At 45.3% G+C, this 21,317-nt stretch overlaps 2 protein-coding genes across 5 annotated transcripts; one reads left to right on the forward strand and one right to left on the reverse strand.

Annotated features, from left to right (window-relative positions):
* The first annotated feature begins 52 nt into the window (after positions 1-52).
* LOC123447810 lies at positions 53-14,582 on the forward strand. 4 transcript variants are annotated; one of them, XR_006631541.1, is made up of 11 exons: positions 55-455; positions 1,385-1,445; positions 1,811-1,859; positions 9,276-9,330; positions 11,484-11,571; positions 12,276-12,394; positions 12,996-13,121; positions 13,307-13,400; positions 13,481-13,635; positions 13,833-13,921; positions 14,240-14,416. XR_006631541.1 is itself a non-coding variant. In XM_045124491.1 (10 exons), exons 1-10 carry the CDS (start codon positions 105-107, stop codon positions 14,297-14,299), a joined length of 1,158 nt encoding a protein of 385 aa, XP_044980426.1. In that variant the 5' UTR covers positions 58-104; the 3' UTR covers positions 14,300-14,582. The 4 variants fall into 4 exon arrangements, 3 of the variants coding, with proteins under 3 accessions (XP_044980427.1, XP_044980428.1, XP_044980426.1); XM_045124491.1 differs by lacking the exon at positions 13,833-13,921 and having other exon boundaries at positions 58-455; positions 14,240-14,582; XM_045124492.1 differs by lacking the exons at positions 13,833-13,921; positions 14,240-14,416 and having other exon boundaries at positions 53-455; positions 13,339-13,400; positions 13,481-13,542.
* Positions 14,583-14,789: 207 nt separating this feature from the next.
* Positions 14,790-20,833, reverse strand: LOC123447812 (dehydrogenase/reductase SDR family member 7). The gene is made up of 12 exons (XM_045124494.1): positions 20,652-20,833; positions 20,453-20,508; positions 20,324-20,357; positions 19,264-19,362; positions 19,008-19,156; positions 18,867-18,905; positions 18,694-18,786; positions 18,503-18,601; positions 18,109-18,210; positions 17,596-17,679; positions 16,866-16,931; positions 14,790-15,198 (listed from the first exon to the last, which is right to left on the reverse strand). The coding sequence occupies exons 1-12, from the start codon at positions 20,725-20,727 to the stop codon at positions 15,112-15,114; spliced, it is 984 nt and encodes a 327-aa protein (XP_044980429.1). The 5' UTR covers positions 20,728-20,833; the 3' UTR covers positions 14,790-15,111.
* Between the last annotated feature and the right edge of the window lie 484 nt (positions 20,834-21,317).

Consider the following 21,317-nt stretch of genomic DNA (forward strand, 5'->3'; position numbering starts at 1 on the left):
CTGGTATGCCAATTTTTAATTTATTTATCTTACATGGTATAATCCCCCTTCCATGTCTCACTAGTCACTACTGTGTGCACGAGTCCGGCAATTCAGCACAACAGATGGCGACCACCGACCACCTCTCCTCGCCGCCGCAGCCGGCGTCGCCGGGAGTTGGCGCCGTCTCCCTCTCGTCCGCCGTGGGTGAACTACTCCGCTTAGTCCTCTCATCCCACGTCGCCGCCCCGGACCCGGCCCTCCCTCTGTCCCGCTCCTATTGCTCCCGTCTCCTCGAAGACGATCTGTGCGATAAGCTGGCCGCGGAGCTTGCGGGGTGCGCCGAGGAGGGGCGGATCCCGAGGGCCCCGGTGGTAGCGGGGGCTGTAGGAACTCCTGCGGAGGAGAATGATTCGCGTAAGAGGGAAGGGGAGTGGGAGGCGATCCTGCGCGAGAAGGGCGCCGAGTTAAAGCGGGTAACTTTCTCCGATTTGCTTTCTCTCTCATGGGATTTGCTTGAAATCTAGCTGAATAGGTGATGAAACTGGAGGAAAAGGAAAAGATTTTCAGGGCAACAATCATCTTCTAGATAGGAAGTCAGAATCATGTTTGAAGCTATTGTCAATCAGTTAAGCAGTATCAATCAATTTCCGGGTATAAAATTGTACTCCCACTTGTTTGCGGCAGTGTCAATCAGTTAAGCAGTGTTAATCATCTTCTGGAGTAGTACTGCATGTGCGGCAGTGTTCAGACTTCTAGGATTTTATGATATGAATTTTGATCATAAAGGATGAGCATGAGCGGCATAATGATACTTGCATATACCATCTTTGTCTCTTTGGGAGCAGAGGAGTACTAAATTTAATGAGAAGAAAATATTGAAAAATTCCCTATTTGCTGTAATATGGATACCTTGCCGTGGGAACTACAATTGGCTCTAGAGAACTACTATACCGGGGCCAATATTTTTTTTTGGCATTAAAAAATCTGTGAACAATGCATGTACAGATTTGATATATTATGTGGTCAGGCGGATTTAAGAGAATCTATGTGTTTCTCTGAGCTATACAAAAACAAACTGGGCGTACAAATAATTGCTTTCTTGACGATCTTTCTTGTTTCTTGTGTGCAAATAACAATTGGAAATAATGTGTGTTTTCTTGCAAGTTAGTACTCCCTCCGTCTCAAAATAAGTGTCTCAAGGTTAGTACAACTTTGTACTAGAGCTAGTACAAAGTTGAGACACTTATTTTGGGACGGAGGGAGTAGTATACAGTGTACTATCACATGTACATGTGTACATTTTTTTGCCGAATGATTTGAAATTTTAAAACACACTAGTGAGTGTTATCCTTTTCGGCAATTTGTTTGACTATAGCTTATTGTTGTCATCTGTATTCACTAGATTTATGATGCAGTGGAGTTTGTGCTACATGTTCAAGAACCATACTTCACTCAACTCAGTGGTATCTCCGGAAGCTTTTTCTTGTGGTTCATTTAACATCTAATTGATGTTCATATTTCCTTTCCTTGTAGTTATATGTATATCAATATTATTCTTTTGTTTAATATGTCTGTTATTTTTCTCTGGTGTGCAATATACACAATCAAGGATCTGCATTTAATTCTTGAAATGACTAATTTCAATTGAATGATGTCCGAACCCCTTCCCCACTTAAATCATTTTTAACCCCTTCTCCACTTAATCAGTTTTAATGGCCTATTATAAAGCTGAAAGGCACTAATTGAGTATTTCGAGAATTTGTAACCTGCATTTTTTTTACTTTTTTTGCCAACCACATTTTCTAACTTGAACCATGTACTTCTGTAGCTGGATCCAAGAACGTTGAAGGGAGGTTAGCAGCTGGTAATTACAACCGGTACGCACAGCTGGTTTTAAAATTTTGAAGACTGAAATTCTAAGTTGAGATATATGGTGGAAAAGCATCACAACCTTAATGTCTGCCAACTCGGAACATTTATCGGAGTTACATTATGAAAATGGCAACAATTCTAGTTCTGTAGCTCATCATATTGTTATGTTTAGGTGTTGGCGTATATTTTCTTTTCGAGAAAACGCAAAAAGCATTTGCGTTTCTTTGCATTGAAAAGGAGTTCGGGTACAATCATCCTAGGACAAGAATTACATTACCATCAGTGGACATCCCAGGTTTGTGGAATCACAAGGCGGAGGCCAGGTGCCCCGACGGCCTCCCAAGAGCGGGCCTCGTCCTTGATCCTATCTAGAAGCATATACATGGATGGTGTTGCATTGTCGAAGACGCAGTTGTTTTTGTGCTTCCAAACCATCCAGGGCACGAGCAGCGCGGCTGATTTCAGGGCTTTGTGGAGGATCCGCGGCGTGTTCTCCTTGGCATGCATCGACCAGTCCATGAGAGAGGGCTCACGACTGGGTATAGGTGCTGGGATGCGAAGCCAGGCCAGGGTCTCATGTCATGCCTCGTGGGCAAATGGGCATTCTAGCAGCAGGTGTCATATGGTTTCCGGCTCTTGATCGCATAGGAGGCAGCGAAGATGGTGCTGCAGTCCATGGCGGGCCAACCTCTCGGCAGTCCAACAACGATCCTGGTTGGCCAACCAATGGAAGAATTTGACCCTCGGCGGCGCCCAGCTTTTCCATATGAGCTTCCAGGAGTAGCAAGCCGTAGATCCATGGAATGCGGCCAAGTAGCATGACTTCGTCGAGTAGATGCCGCTCGCTATCCACTTCCATATCAACTGGTCCGGGGCAGCCGAGAACTTGATGTGTTGCATCATCTGCCAGAGCTGCAGGTACTGACCGATCTCGTGCAGGCCTAATGTGTCGTGGATGTCGCGTGCCCAGGAGTTGCCGTTGTGTCCATCCGCTACAGATCTGGTTGTGCGTCGGCACTTGGGTATGCAGTCATATAGGTGAGGCATGAGCTCGCAGACGGACCGACCGTTGATCCACCGGTCCTCCCAGCAGGGCAGTCGTGCTGTTCCCGAAGACCGTGTAGGAGGATGCCCAGAACAGCTCATGCTCCACATGCGAGAACTGGAGGTCAAGTCCTTGCCATGCACGCTCACGCTCGGGATCTGTTCTTGAGAACCATAACCAGCGAAGCTGTAGTGCGAGTCTGGCGCTTTCGAGATCGCGTACGCCCAGGCCCCGAAGCTCGATGGTGCGGCAGACGCGGTTCCAGTTCACGTGGCAGTGCCCACCGTTGGCAGCAGCGCGCCCGACCCAAAGGAATCTGTGTTGAATCTTCTCAAGCTGCTTGAGGGTCTTTTTGGGGGGTGCCAACGCAAGCAGCTAGTGCACCAGGATGGCGCTTCGGACATATTTTACCAGGGCCAGGCGCTCGGTTGTTGACATCAGCCAGGCCTTCCAAGTTGGGAGCCGCGCGGCAACAGAGTCGACCATGGGCTGCAGTTGGGCGGCCGATGGGCGAAGCGTAGACAGGGGGATGCCGAGGTAGGTGACAGGCAGTGTCACCACCTGGCAGCCGAGGTGCGCAATCGTCTCCGTGGCCGTCTGGTCGCCGTGCAAGATGGTGGCGGAGCTCGTGGCAAAGTTCACCCGGAGGCCGGAGGCCCTGCCAAACAAGGCGAGGATCTCTTTGACCGTTGTGACATCGCCAGTCGTGGTTGGCAGAAGATCATGACATTGTCGGCGTATAGCGAGATCGCTGGGATGTGTCGTCGTGGATGCAGCGGCTGTAGCATGCCCGAGCCGTGGGCGCGTCGGAGGAGCCGACCAAGCGTGTCGACGGCAAGCACGGACAGCTATGGGGACATGGAGTCACCCTGGTGGAGTCCCTACAACAACAACAACAACAACAACAACCAAGCCTTTCAGTCCCAAACAAGTTGGGGTAGGCTAGAGTTGAAACCCATAAGATCTCGAAACCAAGTCATGGCTCTGGAACGTGGATAGCTAACTTCCACGCACCCCTGTCCATGGCTAAGTCTTTATCGATATTCCAAACCTTCAGGTCTCTCTTAACGGACTCCTCCCATGTCAAGTTTGGTCTACCACGACCCCTCTTAACATTCTCAGCACGCTTTATCTGTCCGCTATGCACCGGCGCTTCCGATGGCCTCCGTTGAATATGTCCAAACCATCTGAGATGATGCTGGACCAGCTTCTCTTCAATCGGTGCTACCCCAAGTCTCTCTCGTATATCGTCATTCCGTATCCGATCCTTCCTTGTGTGGCCACATATCCATCTCAACATGCGCATCTCTGCTACACCTAACTGTTGGATATGTCGTCTCTTGGTTGGCCAACACTCCGCGCCATACAACATCGCAGGTCGGATAGCTTTCCTATAAAACCTGCCTTTTAGCTTTTGTGGCACTCTCTTGTCACAGAGTACGCCAGAAGCTTGGCGCCACTTCATCCACCCAGCCTTGATTCGGTGGCCCACGTCTTCATCGATATCGCCATCCTTCTGCAACATGGACCCCAAATATCGAAACGTGTCTCTCTCTGGTACCACCTGCCCACCAAGGCTAACCTCTCCATCCTCGTGCCTAGTAGCACTAAAACTGCACCTCATGTATTCAATTTTAGTTCTACTAAGCCTAAAACCTTTCGATTCTAGAGTCCGCCTCCATAACTCTAACTTTCTATTAACCCCCGTTAGGCTATCATCGACTAGCACCACATCATCCGCAAAGAGCATACACCATGGGATATCTCCTTGTATATCCCTTGTGACCTCATCCATCACCAAATCAAAAATATAAGGGCTCAAAGCTGACCCTTGGTGTAGCCCTATTCTAATCGGAAAGTCATCGGTGTCGCCATCACTTGTTCGAACACTTGTCACAACATTATCATACATATCCTTGATGAGGGTAATGTACTTTATTGGGACTTTGTGTTTCTCCAAGGCCCACCACATGACATTCCGAGGTATCTTATCATAGGCCTTCTCCAAATCAATGAACACCATATGAAGGTCCTTCTTTTGCTCCCTGTATCTCTCCATCAGCTGTCATACCAAGAAGATGGCTTCCATGGTAGACCTCCCAGGCATGAAACCAAATTGGTTTTTGGTCACGCTTGTTAACCTTCTTAAGCGGTGTTCAATGACTCTCTCCCATAGCTTCATAGTATGGCTCAGCTTGATTCCGCGGTAATTAGTACAACTTTGAACATCCCCCTTGTTCTTAAAGATTGGTACTAAAATACTCCGCCTCCATTCTTCGGGCATCTTGTTTGACCGAAAAATGAGGTTGAAAAGCTTAGTTAGCCATACTATCGCTATGTCTCCAAGGCCTCTCCACACCTCGATGGGGATACCATCAGGACCCATCGCCTTGCCTACTTTCATCCTTTTTAACGCCTCCTTAACCTCACACTCCTGGATACGTCGCACAAAGCACATGCTGGTATCATCAAAGGAGTCGTCTAGCTCAATGGTAGAGCTATCAACCCTGGTGGAGTCCCTGTCGATGCCAAATGGGCGGTCCCGGCTCGTCGTTCATCATGATTCGCGTGCTGGAGGATGATAAGAGGATGGCGATCCACTCCAGGAAGCGGTTCCCAAATCCGTATTGACGCAAAACCTCGAAGAGGAATGGCCAAGATAGGGAATCAAAGGCACGTGTGAGGTCGAGCTTAAGCATGACCCTTGGATCTCCTAGTTGATGGAGCATCTTGAGCGACTACTTGACGAGGATGTAGTTGTCGTGCAAGCTCCGTCCTACGATGAAGGCATTTTGGTTGCGGCTGACCAGGTGGTCCAACTTGGCGTCAAGGCGAAACGAGAGCATTTTGGTGAAGATTTTTGCCACAATGTGAATGAGGCAAATCGGCCTGTAGTCTCGCATGCCATTGGTAGCAGCATGCTTTGGAAGCAAAGTCAGCAACGCTTGGTTGAGCTTGTAGAATCCCCTTCCATGTAATCAAACAGCTGTTGGAACACATCGATGAAGTCCTGTCTGACAATGCCCCAGCACGCGCGAAGGAATTCGGCTGTGAACCCGTCTGGTCCAGATGCCTTGTGCGTGGGGAGGTGCTTGACAGCCCACCAGATCTCCTCAACACTGAACGGTTCGTCAAGGTCGGCAAGGTCGGGCGGCTCAATGAGGTGTGACGGGTCGAGGGAGTGCGCCCGGTCGGCGGCAGTGCCCAGCAGGGCGTCGTAGTGCGAGAAGGCCGCTTGCGCCATCTCGGTATGGTCCGTGAGCACCCTGTCGTCCACGGTTAGGTTGAAGATATGATTCTTTTGCTGACGAAACGAGCATTGTCGGTGGAAGAAGCCCGTGTTGGCGTCTCCGTCCTTGAGGTTGGCTATGCGGGAGCGTTGGCGGGCAATCATGCGCTCCAAGGACGCGAGCCCAAGGTAAGATACCTTGAGCTGCTTGCGCAGCCAATTCCCCGGGGGCGGCAGGTTTCGCGATTCCTGGGCCTTGTCGAAGCGCGAGATGAGTTTGCGTGAGATCACAAGCTTGGCCTTGATGTTGCCCGTGGATTTGGAGCTGCAACTCGTGAGCCTCGTCGCTGTCGCCTTGAGCCGTAGCTGTCGGCTTCCCGGTGGCCGTGGAAACCTTCGCGGTGGGCGCATTTGTGGTGAGCATTGGGTCCGTGATAGACACGGCCCTGCTCCTCCACGCCAGCAAGATGCCGCCTCGCGTGCCATGGGCCGGTACGTACGCATAGTCGTCGAACTCCGGGCCGAGTGCGTTGAGGACGACAGCCGAGTAGATCAACTCCATTTTCGTTTCTTGCAAGCATACAATGGAGGCCCCGGTGGTTTCCAGCAATGACCGGATGGCATGATGGCGGCTACGCGCTTTAAGGCCACACACGTTTCATACAACTATTTTTATGCCGTGATCCATGAAGACGGGATCGACCGGCAGCAAAATCTAGACTAAGCTAGTCCTCGCGCACGACGTCGACGTGTGCCGCGGCGGTCGCCGGGGACGCCATGCAGACTAGGATCTCGCGATCAACCAGTGCAGCGATGCCCTTGATGACCGTCAGGGGGAGGGGCGCAACAAACATGTCGTCGTAGGCCTCATCTCTGCAACGGTGATCTTCTGATCAAGCCCGATTATCCCGAGCGTGCGTAGAACCTGAACTTGGGCGTGTCGCTGGGCTGTGGGGGGGGGGCGTAGCGTAGGTGGCGGTCGTAGATCGCCCGCTGCGGGGGGCGAAGTTGAGAGGCCGGCGTGGCTTCTTCCCCGGTGCTGGCAGAGCGGCGCTCAACTGTTTTGTCGCAGTGGCCAGGAACTCTCCGAGCGTCCAGGATTGGGACGTGGTACGCCCACGGGATCGTCGCAGTGTAATAGGCGGCGAAGCAAAGCGGCTGGACGTTGGGCCGCATGGGCTTTGGGCATTCACGGCTTGGGCTGTTGATGGGTTTTTCGTTGATTTCGGCGGAGAGGGATGGGCTGCATGTGTTTGCAGAATCGTGACTGGGCCTCGTGTGCAAGGGCCGGGAGTTGTCGTGGCAGAAGCAGGTGGGGGCTCGGGCGTTTGGGCGGGAGAATTGGCGCCAAGGGGTGTCGCCTCCCCATCCAAAGCGTCGTGCGTGGGGGGCGGGTCCGTCGACCGGTTAGCGGCGTCCCGCCCCACGTTGGGATTGGGTGGGGATGTATCACCACTTTGTCCCGGCAGGGCCGCTGACACGGCTGGCTCCCGTAGCGAGTCCGGCACATCGCCGGCCAAGTCCTGACCCCGACAACCCGAAGCGTCAGGCGAACCAGGATGTGGCCCCGTTGAATCATCCTTGGGATCGTGGCCAACCGCCAGATTCAAAATCCCAGACGGCTCCGGGCCAATTCCAGCCTGTGCGGGGCTGACACGTGCCCCGACCGCGCCTGTCTGGATGACCTCCACGACCACATCAGCGTTGTGTGTCTGGCCATCTGTCAAGTCCTGCTTTAGCTTTCCTCTGCCTTTTCTTCTTCTGGCATGGTGACGCGGGTTGTGGGTCCCGTGCTGGCCGGGCCAGGGCAGCATGCCAGCCCTCGTCGGGATCGAGGGTGGTTGCGCCGTCGCGCCGGCACTGGCAGGCCACGCCGGCGACGTGGCTAGTCCGTCCGCCCGTGCCTCCCTTGCTGCACGCCAGCCCAGCTCGTCCACTGCCATGCCGTCTGAACGGCCGGTGGCAGGAGCGACCGTGCGTCTGTGCTTGCGTCTGCGGCGGCGCGTGCGCCTAGGGCCGCGGGCAGGAGCTTGGCCATGATCCTCGTCGGCGCCATGGTCGGGGTCGGCACGCCGCGGCGTGGTGGTGGACACGCCGCGTCCAGGTTGCTCTATTTCAGGGTCTTCCATATTCTCATTCTCAGTTCTCAGTTTGAGGATAGAACACAATTGCTCTATTTCATAATTTGTGGACTCAAGTAGCATGTATTAAATTCTTAAATGCATCCACTCCAATTGGCACTCTGAAATTCGCTAAAAGGATTATACAATAAGGTGTAGGCCTACTACTTGGAAGCCTTATATTCTTGATTCAGTAAAAAGTTATCTCCCAAGCTTATTGATTCTGGTGGTGTTTGGTTTGAGGGATAACCAACCAGTGGACAGGGATAGCCAGTTTTAGGAGGGATGTCACTCGTTTGGTTTGATGGTGAAGAAGGCTGGGGTACCTTGGAATATTCCTTCAAAAGCTGGCTAAGGGGAGTCGTGAAATTCTCGCGGATGGTGGCAGCCACCCACTCTCGGTGACCTCCCGAGGAAACGAAACATTTTATTTTCTTCTCACACTCCTCCCCTCTCGTCGTCGTCGGGCTTCTCCGCCGGGCAAAGCCCGTGCGGCAGCCGGCGGCGGCGGGCTTCTCTCCTCGAGCCGCCGCCCTACCGTCCGCATGCCGCCGTCACGCCGCCGGGCCCTGCGCCAGCCCGACGCCTCCAGCCCAGGCCGTCTGCCCCGCACCAGCCACACCAAGGGGAGGGAGAAGTTGCCCCGCCACCAGCCACCGCAAGCCCCTAGCAGAACCGACCGACAGCGAAGGCGGGGGAAGGAGACGGGGCCGCGCGAGGCGGTGGATCTGGCACCGCCGTCCGTGTCGCCCGCGGGGGTGAGGGCGGCGCGGTGGCAAGGGCGATTTTTTCCCTCCGCCTCATCAGTTATTATCCTTCCTACCAAACAACAAAAAATGGCTATCCAGCCTACTCAGCTCCAGCCAACCAAACAAGAAAATGTGGCTATCCCTAACCACGTGGTTGAGGATATCCTCAACCAACCTAACTCGCCCGCAAACCAAACGCCACCTCTGTGAGCACTTCTGCTTGTTTTTCATACTCAATGTGCATTCACATAATCATGTTTTTTTGTCATTTGTCGCAGGATTACACAAGGTTCTTTGTTGCTCTTCAATAAATGCCTCTTGCTTGAGGTTGAGGTAATTTTATTTGCTATTAGGAAAGCAACATATGTTTATTGAAGGCCCAAGGGGCATATATATATTACACAAGACTTGAGGTGCAAGGAAAGTAAACATAGACTAATAAGGACTCCTAGACTAATACTAATAGACTAATGAGGACTCCTAGACTAATACTAATACTTCCTAACACCCCCCCTCAAATGCAAAGCGTATGCAATAGCATTGCATTTGAAGAAGTGTAATACTGAAGAAAAAAAAATGATAATCCAAATCCGCGTCTTGAGAGTGTCGTCGTAGCATGAAGAGTCTTCAAAACTTGTCGAGTCGCCGAAGGAGATAACGAAGAGATGGCACATCAGAGGTAGACACCGCATCACTTGAAGATACAAGATAAGTATCAAGAGAAGATAGGTTGTCAAAAGAAGATGTCACATCAAGAGAATAAAGCATTGTGCAGAAAATCATAGTCCACGACAACCGTCGGCGAAAGAAGCTCGGCGGATAAGGCACGATGGACGTAGATCGACAATGCTAAAGAAGTCCAGGAAATCCTATAGAAAACAACAAGGGCAAATAGGCCACAAAAGTTGTATAGAAAGGATCAGGACCGGAGAAAAAAAAAGGCTGACGGACTAAGGTATGGTGGACTCGCATGGCATGAGAAAACACAAAATATCAGCGGATTTGGTGGACGCAGCGGAAAAAATAAACTAAAAAGCACACAATATGATGGAGTCATGTGCACCAGTACAACCGATGAAAGTCGCGAGAGGTGTCGAGAAAGAGCGACAGTCATCATATGTGAAGCTCACAAGAGGAGTAGCGGTAAAGATACCACCACAACCTGCAGAAGACGCCGAAAGAGACGGCGATACAAACGAACGAGCATCAAGCGTCGAGGAACAACCCAGATGCGAGACAGGAGCAGCAGGAGCCACCAGGCAGCAAGGGACATGCAGACCCGAGAGGAACATTTTTTTTTTTTGAACACTATCAACCGATGATGAACCACCAGAAATAGTACAGCACCACGTCACGTGTGTGCACAGCAGCCGTTGCAGGCCAGCACCAAGGCTAACCAAAGCAGTTTATGCCCAGGTCAACGGACGATGCAGCCCCGAACGGATCTCAATGGCCATGCACTGACGGATGGTCAGGCATAGATCGCAGCGGCAGCTGACGAACGGCGGTCGGACGGTGCCGGACGCGGACAGCGGACGGACGGCGGCCAGACTGTGGCGGAGTCGGACAGCGGCCGTACGGCTGCGGAGGCCGGAGGATGCGCGCGTCAGCAGCGCAGGAGTCCGTCCCAATCCAAGCAGCGGCGTCCTGCAGCAGCTTGATGGGGAAACAGCCGGAGGACCGGCTCGATCTGGAGCAACACACCGCCGGCTGGGGGCACGAGATCCAGCGGAATGAGGCGGCGGCGGCTGGAGGCGGAGAAGAGCCCAGGACGAGCCGTCCCTGCTCAGATCGAGCAGCAGAACGAGGCAGCGTGGAGCGCGCGAGATTTGATCGGGAGGGCGAGTTGCGGCGCCCGAAAAAAATAACCTAAGCTCTAATACCATGTTAGGAAAGCAACTTATGTTTATTGAAGGCCTAAGGGGCATATATATATATTACACAAGACTTGAGGTGCAAGGAAAGTAAACATAGACTAATAAGGACTCCTAGACTAATACTAATAGACTAATGAGGACTCCTAGACTAATACTAATACTTCCTAACAGTAACTAGCTTTTCTGAATATAAAATTTATATCTTTGTACTGCTATCTTCAAATTAGTAATGTTCCATCTTTAAGGGAAAAAAACTTGTACTTGTTGAAGTATATATGGATCGCCCAACCTTCTCCATCAGTTAGGACTTTTGGTTCTACTGGTTGGTGCATAAAACCTATTTGATTGCTGTAGTATCTTTATGGATTTTCTGTCAATTTGCATAAAGCGCTGAATAGAAAAAATCCACAATTGATTCTATTTAAAATATGTGCTTATATTTTAGGACTCATAATACATAATTGGGCAAATAATCCTTCTTAACCTTGCATATATACTTTTTATTCTAGAGTTGTACTCCCTCCGCCCCTTTAGTACAAAGTAGAGTCACCTTTGAGTCACTTATTTTGGGACGGAGGGAGTAAATCCCACTGCTTATTTATTTTTCAGGCAGTTAGAAAGTACAGTTCGTTCTCTGAGATGTTGCAAGCAGAGACGATCTCAAATGTTCTTCCTGATATTTCATCAATCGAAGAAGGTACTTTGTTTCTTATGATTTTATCATTTCGGATTCCATAACTGGATTAATTCTCATGAAGTCTGCACCTTTGGTCACCCATGAGTTAATCCTTTTAAAAATACTTATTATGGTGCATAGCTTCTTTTGGCACTTGTCATGCCCTGGCTTTCTTACAATAATTTTTTTCTTCTAAATTAATGACTGGTACATAACAGAACATGTAGGTCCTTGACTGGAGTTTGAGCATAAATATGAACCAGTTTGTCAAGTTCAAAATTTGCAATATAGTCCGGAATAGCAACATGCATAGGCCGTAGTTGGCAATACTATCAGTAAAAGTGTAACTTTTATATAGAGCTGTACTACCTTGTACATATTTCTTATAAAGCTTGCTGGCCCCTCGACAGCTTGCTGTGAATCCATGATGCGCTGATTGTTCTTGGTTTGGCAGGCACCTTAGATAATAATTTAATTCAGCTTGAAAGGTGCATGCTACGCATGTTACCTCTTTAATCTTCAGACATTATTGTACCCAAAAAAACACGACTGAGCTCTTATGGTACGCGGATGGGTACTCATTTCTGAAGCATCTCAAGTCCATACCTATGTTGATGTCACATAATGTTCTTTGTCACTAGTATTATTATCTTTTTTATCTAAGAGATTCTATATGCAGCTGTAAAGGACCCCTGGACAATCGATTAAATTATCTGCATATACAGGTGTCAAAGTTTATAGAAATTTCTACACAGAGGAAAAAGAGAACTCTTATGGAGTCTTGGCAATATCTGTCTCAAAGCCGCAAATCCAACCTTACATAACCATGACCGAGCTTCTTTCTGTGAGTGGCACACTTACCCCATTCCATTTCACATTTCTTCTGTTTGTAATGTTACCAGAACATTTGTAATCATATCTCTAGCGACGTATCTTTTATGGGGTATACAAGATGATATATCTAAGTGTATGTACTTTGTAAATACACATTGAACAACATTAAATGTCAATACTTATGCACTCAAAACAGCTAGCTCGCTTGCCCCTTTGGCCTTTGCATGTCAATTGCAAGCTTTGTAGCTCGGAGTTTTACTGAATGTTAGTTAAATCTTAATGGGCCATCTTTTAACCAGTAATATTTGTATTGATTCATGTTCTGGTTATCATAATTCATAAATACTCCCTCCATCAACATATAAAAGGCCACATTAAAGTTTGAGCTCAACTTTGACTAATAAAATATAATACATATGACTGAAAATCATGAATTGCTTTAAGTTGAATAATACATAGAGCAGATTTCAAGGGGGGCCTTTATTTGTGGACTGAGGAAGTACCGTTTTAGATTCATTAGTTGCTTTAAGTTGAATAATCATATACATGCACTTGTACTAGTTATGTAGCTGGTTCTGTGCTTCGTGAACTTACCTCTTGTTATTTTTTAGGGATTGGGTTACGATGGATTAGGTAGACTCCTTGGTCTGGCAAACACATCAGGAACAGTTCCAGATGGACTACCTCCTCCAAAATCCGTGTTGATATCATCTTGTATGAAACTACACAAACCAACTGTAAGTTCAGCTTTAGCAATTACTCGGTTCTATTGCCATGCTGTCCCATCCAAACACTTTGCTGTTCTTGAATATTTTTTTTCTTGAAAACGCAAAAAGCCTTTGCTGTTCTTGAATATTACCAAGCTTTCACCTTGTGAAATTTCGCTTGTAACTAAGATTGATGGTGTTGCATTGTACTGGAGGTTAAAAGTTGTTCTTTAACTGATGCTGCAAGGGCATTGGCCAAACATGTTCACAGGAGTAGTGATGGGTGGTGGGGCTGCCTCCATGGAAGTGGTAAATATGTGTCCCTGCTTAACAATCATCAAGTTGAAGACTTGCATTATGGTATATTTAGTTAAACTATTTATCTACAGATCCTAAGAAGAATCAACTTTCGTCCGAAGTCATTGACCGTTTGTTACGTGAGGGCTGTTGGATAAATATTCATCTGACACAGCCCAATAGGCCGGTTTTTGAAATTCGTGTGCATGAAGGTTATGGTGCCAGATGGTCTCATGATGGTTTGAAGGTACATCTATTAGTTTCTTATTCCTTCGTTTATTCTGCTGGGCTCTAATGTAAAAAGTGATGCACCTTAACCCACATGATAATTTTTCTACTATTGTTTTTATCACTCGAGCAACATTGTTGGCCAAGTGCCAATCCTTTCTTTTATAAATAAATCACTCATTGTTTGCCTTCCCTGTCTTATGCATTACAAATCAGATAATAAGAAAACTAGCCCGCTGAGGTAAAGACTTGCCCAAATGGCTCTTCGAGATTGGACCCGAGAAGGGCAAGACACCTGTTACAGGGTTAGTGCCTGGACCCTGCAGGGCGAGCCCGGATATTAAAATCAAAATGGTTCCAAATTTTACTTGAATTTGAAAACCATGTAAAAGTTTGGACAAAGGCACATGACACATTTGATTTTTATAATCAATTTATGGTGTAGAGTAGGCATTGTGATGTTACATACAAATTTGGATCACAAGATGAGAAATGAAGTACTCGATAGAAGACCATGAGAAGTAGAAGATTTCTAGGTCTTATCATGTGTGCTCCAGCTTTGCCATGTTTCTTGTTAATCAGGTATTTGACTGTTCCTTGGCTCCTTGACATATGATTTGCAGTTCATTGGATTCTTGGAGCCTTACACTCCAGATGGCTTTCTCAACGGTTGGAAACACTAGAGTGCGATTTGAGTGATGTACACTAGTTCAAATGTTCTGTAGAATGGCGGACGGCCTGAAGGCTGAAGCTATGTTGTATGTCTTGTTCAAGGTCCAAGGAAATGTCATTTGAAAGGCCTGAAGGTGTAAGTTGTAATTTATAAGATGCTCCAGTACTTCCAATTCTTTTTCCAAAACCTGGTTGTGGTGCTGTTGTCATGCATAGGCAATGTCGTTGTGTGCATCTGCGCCGTGGCGAACATTGTAATTCTTGTGCACATCAGTTCTAGAAGCATCGGACATATTTCTGTGTTGTATTGTAGCTTGTAAGGTGTTCATGAGCAACCTGAGGCCTGAACTTCCTTGTATAACTAACAAGAACTGCATTTTAATTGAAGAATCAAGGTTCGTTTACACATTGACCTCTTATTTCTGTCGGCACAACAATCGGGACATGAAAGCATGCAAACGGCAGTACATTAACAAGATTTATGCAGCACTTTCATGGGAATGCGAAGATCAAAAGGCTGATTTGTATTTGAGTTCTAAAATACTTGAAACTCACTGACTAGGTGACGGTACAAGGCGTGCTTGCCTTCCCATTGGTCATGTCGCACATAAAGATGAAAAAGGGTAACAAGGTTCATAATCTATATAGACTTGTACTCCCTTACCTAGATAATTGTAGTTGGAGAGAACTGGTCAGTTATTTAGGTACAGAGGAAGTACACCTATAGGATTAAACGGACATAAACAGTTATTTTGATGTACATCTCCAACGTCCTCTCGCATCTTGTAGATTCCAACTATAGGTGTAATGAGCAACTTCATCGTCAAGCCGACTTTTTGCCACCGAAGAGGAGATTCCAGCTGTAGGCGTTGCCTTTCTTTGCAGCGGCATCAACTCGCTTCGCACCAACCTGGGTAAAAAACAAAATAACCATCAGATTATGGTGACAATACAAGGAAGTAGGAGTAGTTGATAGAACAAAATAGCTGTTCAAAAATTGTTTCAATAATTTTTTAACATGATCCAAGTTGCAGGATAGGACCATGTTTTTTACTTCTCAGATTTCAGTCCCCTAGACGCATCAGTTTGACCAACAAGTTTTAACCATACCACTGAACCTACTTATTTATTTCTCAACTCTTGAGTTACCATGAAAGCAACGCAAAGCACAACCCAGTTAGTATATTCAACAAATAAACCTGGAATAACACAGGAAATTTAGAAGGACAAAATGGCGTAACACCAATAATTTAGAGAAAAACTCAAAAACAGAGAAGAGAAAATGTACAAAAGCCTAACATATTATTACAAACTTAAATAAAGAGAAGTGCGCGGAATTTAATTTTATAAAGTACTCCCTCCGTTCACAAATATAAGATGTTTTGGATATTTTAATATGGACTACATAAGGACTAAAATGAGTGAACAAACACATTAAGGCATGTCTATATACACCAGACTAAGTTTTTTTTAGAACATCTTATATTTGAGTACGAAATATTCCAGAAAATTTACTAAAGAGTTAGAGGATTTTAAGAAATGGTAACAACAACAGAAACTTGAAGAAAAAATCATTAGTATTCTGAACAAACAAGACAATACAGTAAAACTCACAAATAAACAATTGTAAGAAAACCAAAATATTTGTTAAGTGAGTGGAAAAACCACTACACATTGTGAGTTAGCCTTATTGTTTCATTCATTGTACAGCCTGTATTTGTAAATTGTTTTCTTCAAATTTCCAGTTTCCAAAAAATATATATTTGTAGTAATTTTTCCTTTTATCTCAGAGTATTTCTAAAGTTGCCACTTGCCAGAATCTAAAATTCCTTTTAAAAGGTATATATATGTTGACTGGGTGCAACATGTGCAAAAACCACTGCACATCATGAAAAAACGCCTTGCTGCATCTCATGGATGAAAAAGGAGCTTTCTGTTCCTCAAAGAAAAATTCTCAAAAAAAGGGCTTCCAGAGTTTATGGTCAGACACTCTTAGCCTTGCCCATTATAAGGTTGAGCGGTGAAATCTAAGGCCCCATTTCGAACAAAGGAAAAAATGAACTCAAATAATACAGAACAAAGGAACAGCTCCCAAAAATATTTCTTACAATTTTGGAGGGAATCAACTACTGTCAGAAACACACGGAAAATTTCCACTTCGAAATCCAAGGCAATAGCCCTCCATGTTTCCTTTCAAGTGATTCTTCCCTCCACAAGTTTCCATGTTATACCTATCCTATATTCCAACTGGCTTCTCTTCTCTATTCACGTGTTTTCAATCCGTACAGGATATGTGAGACTCTGAGCCATGCCGCTCCAGTTCATGCACTTTCCACGTTTTAGCATTTTTCCTATCATTGTTCCAAATGGGCCGACTGTAGTTGCGGCATGAAAAAAAAAACCTTTTCTATTTTTAAGTCATAGAAGTGTGACATCATGCAAGTGCTTTAAAGCTAAATACACCGATCAAGTTTGTCCACACGATTTCTACCTGTGATAAGTTTGTTCTAACTGGGGGATGCAAAGACAATTCACCGGTAGTAAGGAAAAGAAAACCACCAAATTAGAAAAGATTACCTTATCCATAAGCCAGCATCCAATTGTTGGCATGTATTGCACCACGTACATAACAGCCAGCACAGGCTGCAAACAAAGTCACTAAAATTCAGATTGAATATGCAACATAAATATAGAATGAAAAATACACTATATGCAGAGTGCCAGACATAAAATAGAAACTTCAATGTCATAGATACTTGAACCAATAGTATAACATAGTGATACAAGCTACAAACCCGTAGGTTACTACTCCCTCTGTAAACTAATATAAGAGCGTTTCGATTACTAAAGTAGTGTTCTAAATGCTCTTATATTAGTTTACGGAAGGAGTACAACATAGTGATTGTACTTAGCACATTATTATATTATAGAAGCTTTTATGCTAGTACATGCACTAGCTAATTGCTGTTATTGCTTACAAAAAACGTGGGAACAAAGTTTCAAGGAACCATTAGGAACACTGGCGGAGCTATGTGTTATCAAAAGGGCCACGGCCCGCCCAGTCGATGGCAAATACAGTGAGCGATTTAGAGCATATACTGGCCTTGAGTGCAAACATAGCAAGTTTCTTTGTGGTGGCCCGCCCAGATTTAGTAGCATAGCTCTGCCACTGATTAGGAAAGCTTATATTGTGTAAATGAGTCACATATGGTGGTAAGTTTCTAGCATAATATATGATATAGCATACTAAATTAAGACTTCAGGCTTCTTAAATGGTCCAAGCAGTAATGTTCAGACTGAAATATACCTGATATGATATCCATGCTTCTTTTAGTCCATGAGTTGCGGCAACTATTGTCAGTTCAGCACATCTTTCCACTGAAACACGTTTCTGCATAGGTTAACAAGAATGAGTAGATATTAAAAAACGATTAGAAAAGGGGACTGAGAACCGAATTTCAACAGTTAAGCAATTAGTTGGATACAAGATGTTGGGACGTGAGCAGAATGTGATAACTCACATACACCAAAAAAAAAAGAACATTAAAGCAAGTCTAGACACAAACAACATGTGTTTTAGAACACTGCTGGATTATGATAACCTCATTCAATTCAGCAGTTGCAGTTATTGGGCTTGTTCTAACACATGTGGATGAAATGCGTGGATAAAGAATTTTACATAGCTTCATTTTCACATAAGATTTGGAAATAAGCACTGCAAACTATGCCTAGCTGAGGTGAGGTCTTGTGACTTTGTCTAGCAAACTACTTCCGTTCTTTTGGAAAAAAATAAAGAGAAGTCTAATAAACAAAGCATAACCTCGGACGAATGCCTTTGTGATGAAGAAGTTGCACCAGAAGATTCTGGTGTTTCAATAGGTCCAGGACAGACAACAGTGACCTTAATGCCTTTCGTACATAACTGCAGCATGGAAGATATTAGATACATCGCATAAACATATATAGCTTGAGCAACATAGTCATGAAGAAACAAACAAAACATACAGGGAAACAACCAAATATCTACAGAGAACCATCTAACCACGAAATTCCATTGAACCGAAAATACAGTCAATGCTCTTGATAACAGAAGAAAGATTGTTTATGAATACTTGTAGATAACAGAAGTGAATAATTCACATGTATATATATTTAGCATACCCAGAATGTATTATGCTGTAAGCTTAATGAGCTAAAGGTATGATATTTAATACCTCAGAACGCAGAGAAGCAAAGTACCCATTGAGAGCATGTTTGGAAGCAGAGTAAAGAGCCTGACCAGGTGTGGGCACCTTTCCAGCTGCACTACTCATCTGTGAATAGCGAGTTAGCTAAACTAATAATAACCTAATAGAAATCATGTTGACGATAAGTTCCATTACAGGAAAGACTTGTTCGGACATACCACAACAAAATGACCCATCCCTCTATCCAACATGAAGGGTGCAAGAAGGCGAGTCAAAGTAATTGTTCCAAAGACATTGACCTTAAAAGTAGCCTGCGTAACAAGAAATCATTAGCAGGAAGTTACGTTGTCAATAGCGATATAAAGAACAAAGTAAAATATGGTTCACATACCTTAAGACCTTCCTCGGTTTCTTCCAGGGCTCCCCTTTTCTGCAATTTTATTGATTTATTCAGCAAGCAAAAAACTGGTGGTGGTTGTGCAGCTAGACTAAAAGGGATTTAGGCCGATAGAAAATGTATGATAATATTTACTGGACGCTCAAAGGCTGCATTGTGCATCATATAGTCAATGCCAGCACTGGAAAAGAGAGATTCCGCTGAATGTACAACTTCTTTCAGAGATTTTTCATCAGATGATAAATCCATGGGTAACACTTCAACTTTGCTATCTGGATGCTTGCCTTCGAAGAATAAAGAGAACAGAAAAAACATGAAATTAGAACTTGGTCCAGAACTCAGATTTCCACTACCCTACTACTAGAAGACAACATGAGTTTTTCAAACTTACTCATGATGTTATGTTTCACTCTCTCAAGCTCCTCCTTGTTACGTGCAGATAGTATGAGCTTTGCTCCTAAACTCGCAAACTGCATCGAAAGAACCTCCCCTGGCATGATAAGGAATCATTTATAGCCCGCTATCGTGGAATAATATGCTAAATTGAGCAAAAGTATCATGAAATTTAGCAAAAGAACGACATGTATTGGCTAAAATAACATATATCCAATTACTCCTACGTGATTTACATGAATTAACCATTCACATTACACTGCAACAAACATAAGGCAGCCATTAAACCTTCAAAATATTTTCACTAATGAACCACGTGTAATACCTCCATCTGGATTAATAAATTATACAATCAGCTTTCAGGAGTGCAACTCTGCTTAAATTAAGCGGCATAGCAGGTTATCACAAAATCTATAGTTCCCTTTCCATATTACCAGTCACTGATTAGCATATTTACAATATCAGTTATCACAGAGACACCTCCTCTATGACCATTGACCACTGTCATTACAGATCTATAGATATGTGCACCAAAGTTCTCAAAGCAAGATAGTTGTATTACAAGATTTTTCAAATATAATGTCGAAACAAGCATGAGCATGGCATATAAAACTGGAAACACGGCCAGGTTAGGGAGATAAAATGTTATCTTCTAACCAATGTTTTAACGGTGAAAATCACTATCCTCCTTAATAAACTAGCAGAAAAAGTAAGTTCAATTCTTCCTCTGTCTACAACTAGATATGCAATCTACACAGCATTAATACTAAAAGAGACATATGTATCATAGTGTGACCTCATCATAGGGCGCAATTCTTCATTTTGTGACCGTCACCCTAACGGCCTAACCTAAGCAATACACCTAAAGTTTAGCAATCAGGACATGCGCTTAAAGCAAAGATCAAGTTCAACAGCTCCACGCTCATAAATCATAACCACAACAAAAGGGTTGACACATAAGAAATCATATGACACCCAATTTACCATGACCAAATTCCTTTATTTTCCTTGTGGAGAATGAAATTCGCTCAATTCAAGAGACAGAGAAGTAAACTCACCAATCCCACGGCTCGCTCCCGTTATCCACACAACCTGAAGGGCACCAAAGAAAGGAAAACGCAAGCACACGGAATTCAGACAACGAATCCAACGAGGTGATAGGCAAGGGACCAGCAAACAACACCAACCTTGCCGTCCACTTTGTCCCGCCGCGGCCGGCCGCACGACAAGAGGGTGAAATCCCCTGCGCCCAGCCAAGAACGAGAGCGATTAGCCCCCAGCCAGTAGCGAGGAATAGAGGGGGGAAAGGTGGATACTTGAAGGGAATAGGCCTAGGTTCGGTCGGGGGCGGAAGGGGGGAAAGAATGGGGGTGCGGCGTTGCTTACCATCGGCGGTGACGAACTTGAAGAGGAAGAAGGCGGCGGCGCCGGCGGCGGCGAGGAAAGCGAGGAGGAGGAGCATTCTCGGCTGTCGAGTGGTGCGTGGTCCGCGGTGGCGGCGTGTTCTCTGAATCGTCGGGGCGTTCTCTCGCTCTTTTGATGTGAGCGCGAGGGAGAGTGACCGTCTGAGCCGCTGGGTGGAGAATTTCAGTTTGAGAATGATTTCATACTTAAACCATATTCATACATTTATCTTTTAAAATCATACTTAAATCATACTCATTTGATGTCATTTTTAGTCTAATCAAAACTAAATCCATTATTTTTTTTATCCAAACCAACTTAAACCCAACACATAACCGTGGGTTTAAAACCAATACATAACTATGAGTTTGCTTTAGTGTGCATATAGTTGCACAAATTGACAAGTTAAGAAGCAAATGAGATAGAAAAGGCACAAATGCATCCACAACAGTTTGAGAACAAAATTATCCTTGAGATACAGTCAACACACAACAAAAGGCAAAACAAATGCCCAGGTTTGAATAGTTCACCAACAAGTGTATTAAAACAAAATTACTTAGTCAAAAGCACAAACAAACACTTCTGATTTTCATGTGGTATTTTCCCATAATACATAATTATACAGTGCATTACAACATGCATGCGGAT

The sequence above is a fragment of the Hordeum vulgare genome, chromosome 4H (genome assembly GCF_904849725.1).
Source record: "Hordeum vulgare subsp. vulgare chromosome 4H, MorexV3_pseudomolecules_assembly, whole genome shotgun sequence".
Lineage (NCBI taxonomy): Eukaryota > Viridiplantae > Streptophyta > Magnoliopsida > Poales > Poaceae > Hordeum > Hordeum vulgare.

What these genes read in the sequence shown, in the direction of transcription:
- LOC123447810 (XM_045124491.1), top strand. Translation starts at nt 105, where the DNA reads ATGGCGACCACCGACCACCTCTCCTCGCCGCCGCAGCCGGCGTCGCCG. An exon ending in TGAAACTACACAAACCAACT is followed by an intron (nt 13,122 to 13,306) that starts GTAAGTTCAGCT and finishes ATTGTACTGGAG; the next exon opens with GTTAAAAGTTGTTCTTTAAC. An exon ending in GGGCTGCCTCCATGGAAGTG is followed by an intron (nt 13,401 to 13,480) that starts GTAAATATGTGT and finishes ATTTATCTACAG; the next exon opens with ATCCTAAGAAGAATCAACTT.
- LOC123447812 (XM_045124494.1), bottom strand. Translation starts at nt 20,727, where the DNA reads ATGCTCCTCCTCCTCGCTTTCCTCGCCGCCGCCGGCGCCGCCGCCTTC. An exon ending in CAAGTTCGTCACCGCCGATG is followed by an intron (nt 20,509 to 20,651) that starts GTAAGCAACGCC and finishes GGCTGGGCGCAG; the next exon opens with GGGATTTCACCCTCTTGTCG. An exon ending in AAACCGAGGAAGGTCTTAAG is followed by an intron (nt 18,787 to 18,866) that starts GTATGTGAACCA and finishes CTTGTTACGCAG; the next exon opens with GCTACTTTTAAGGTCAATGT.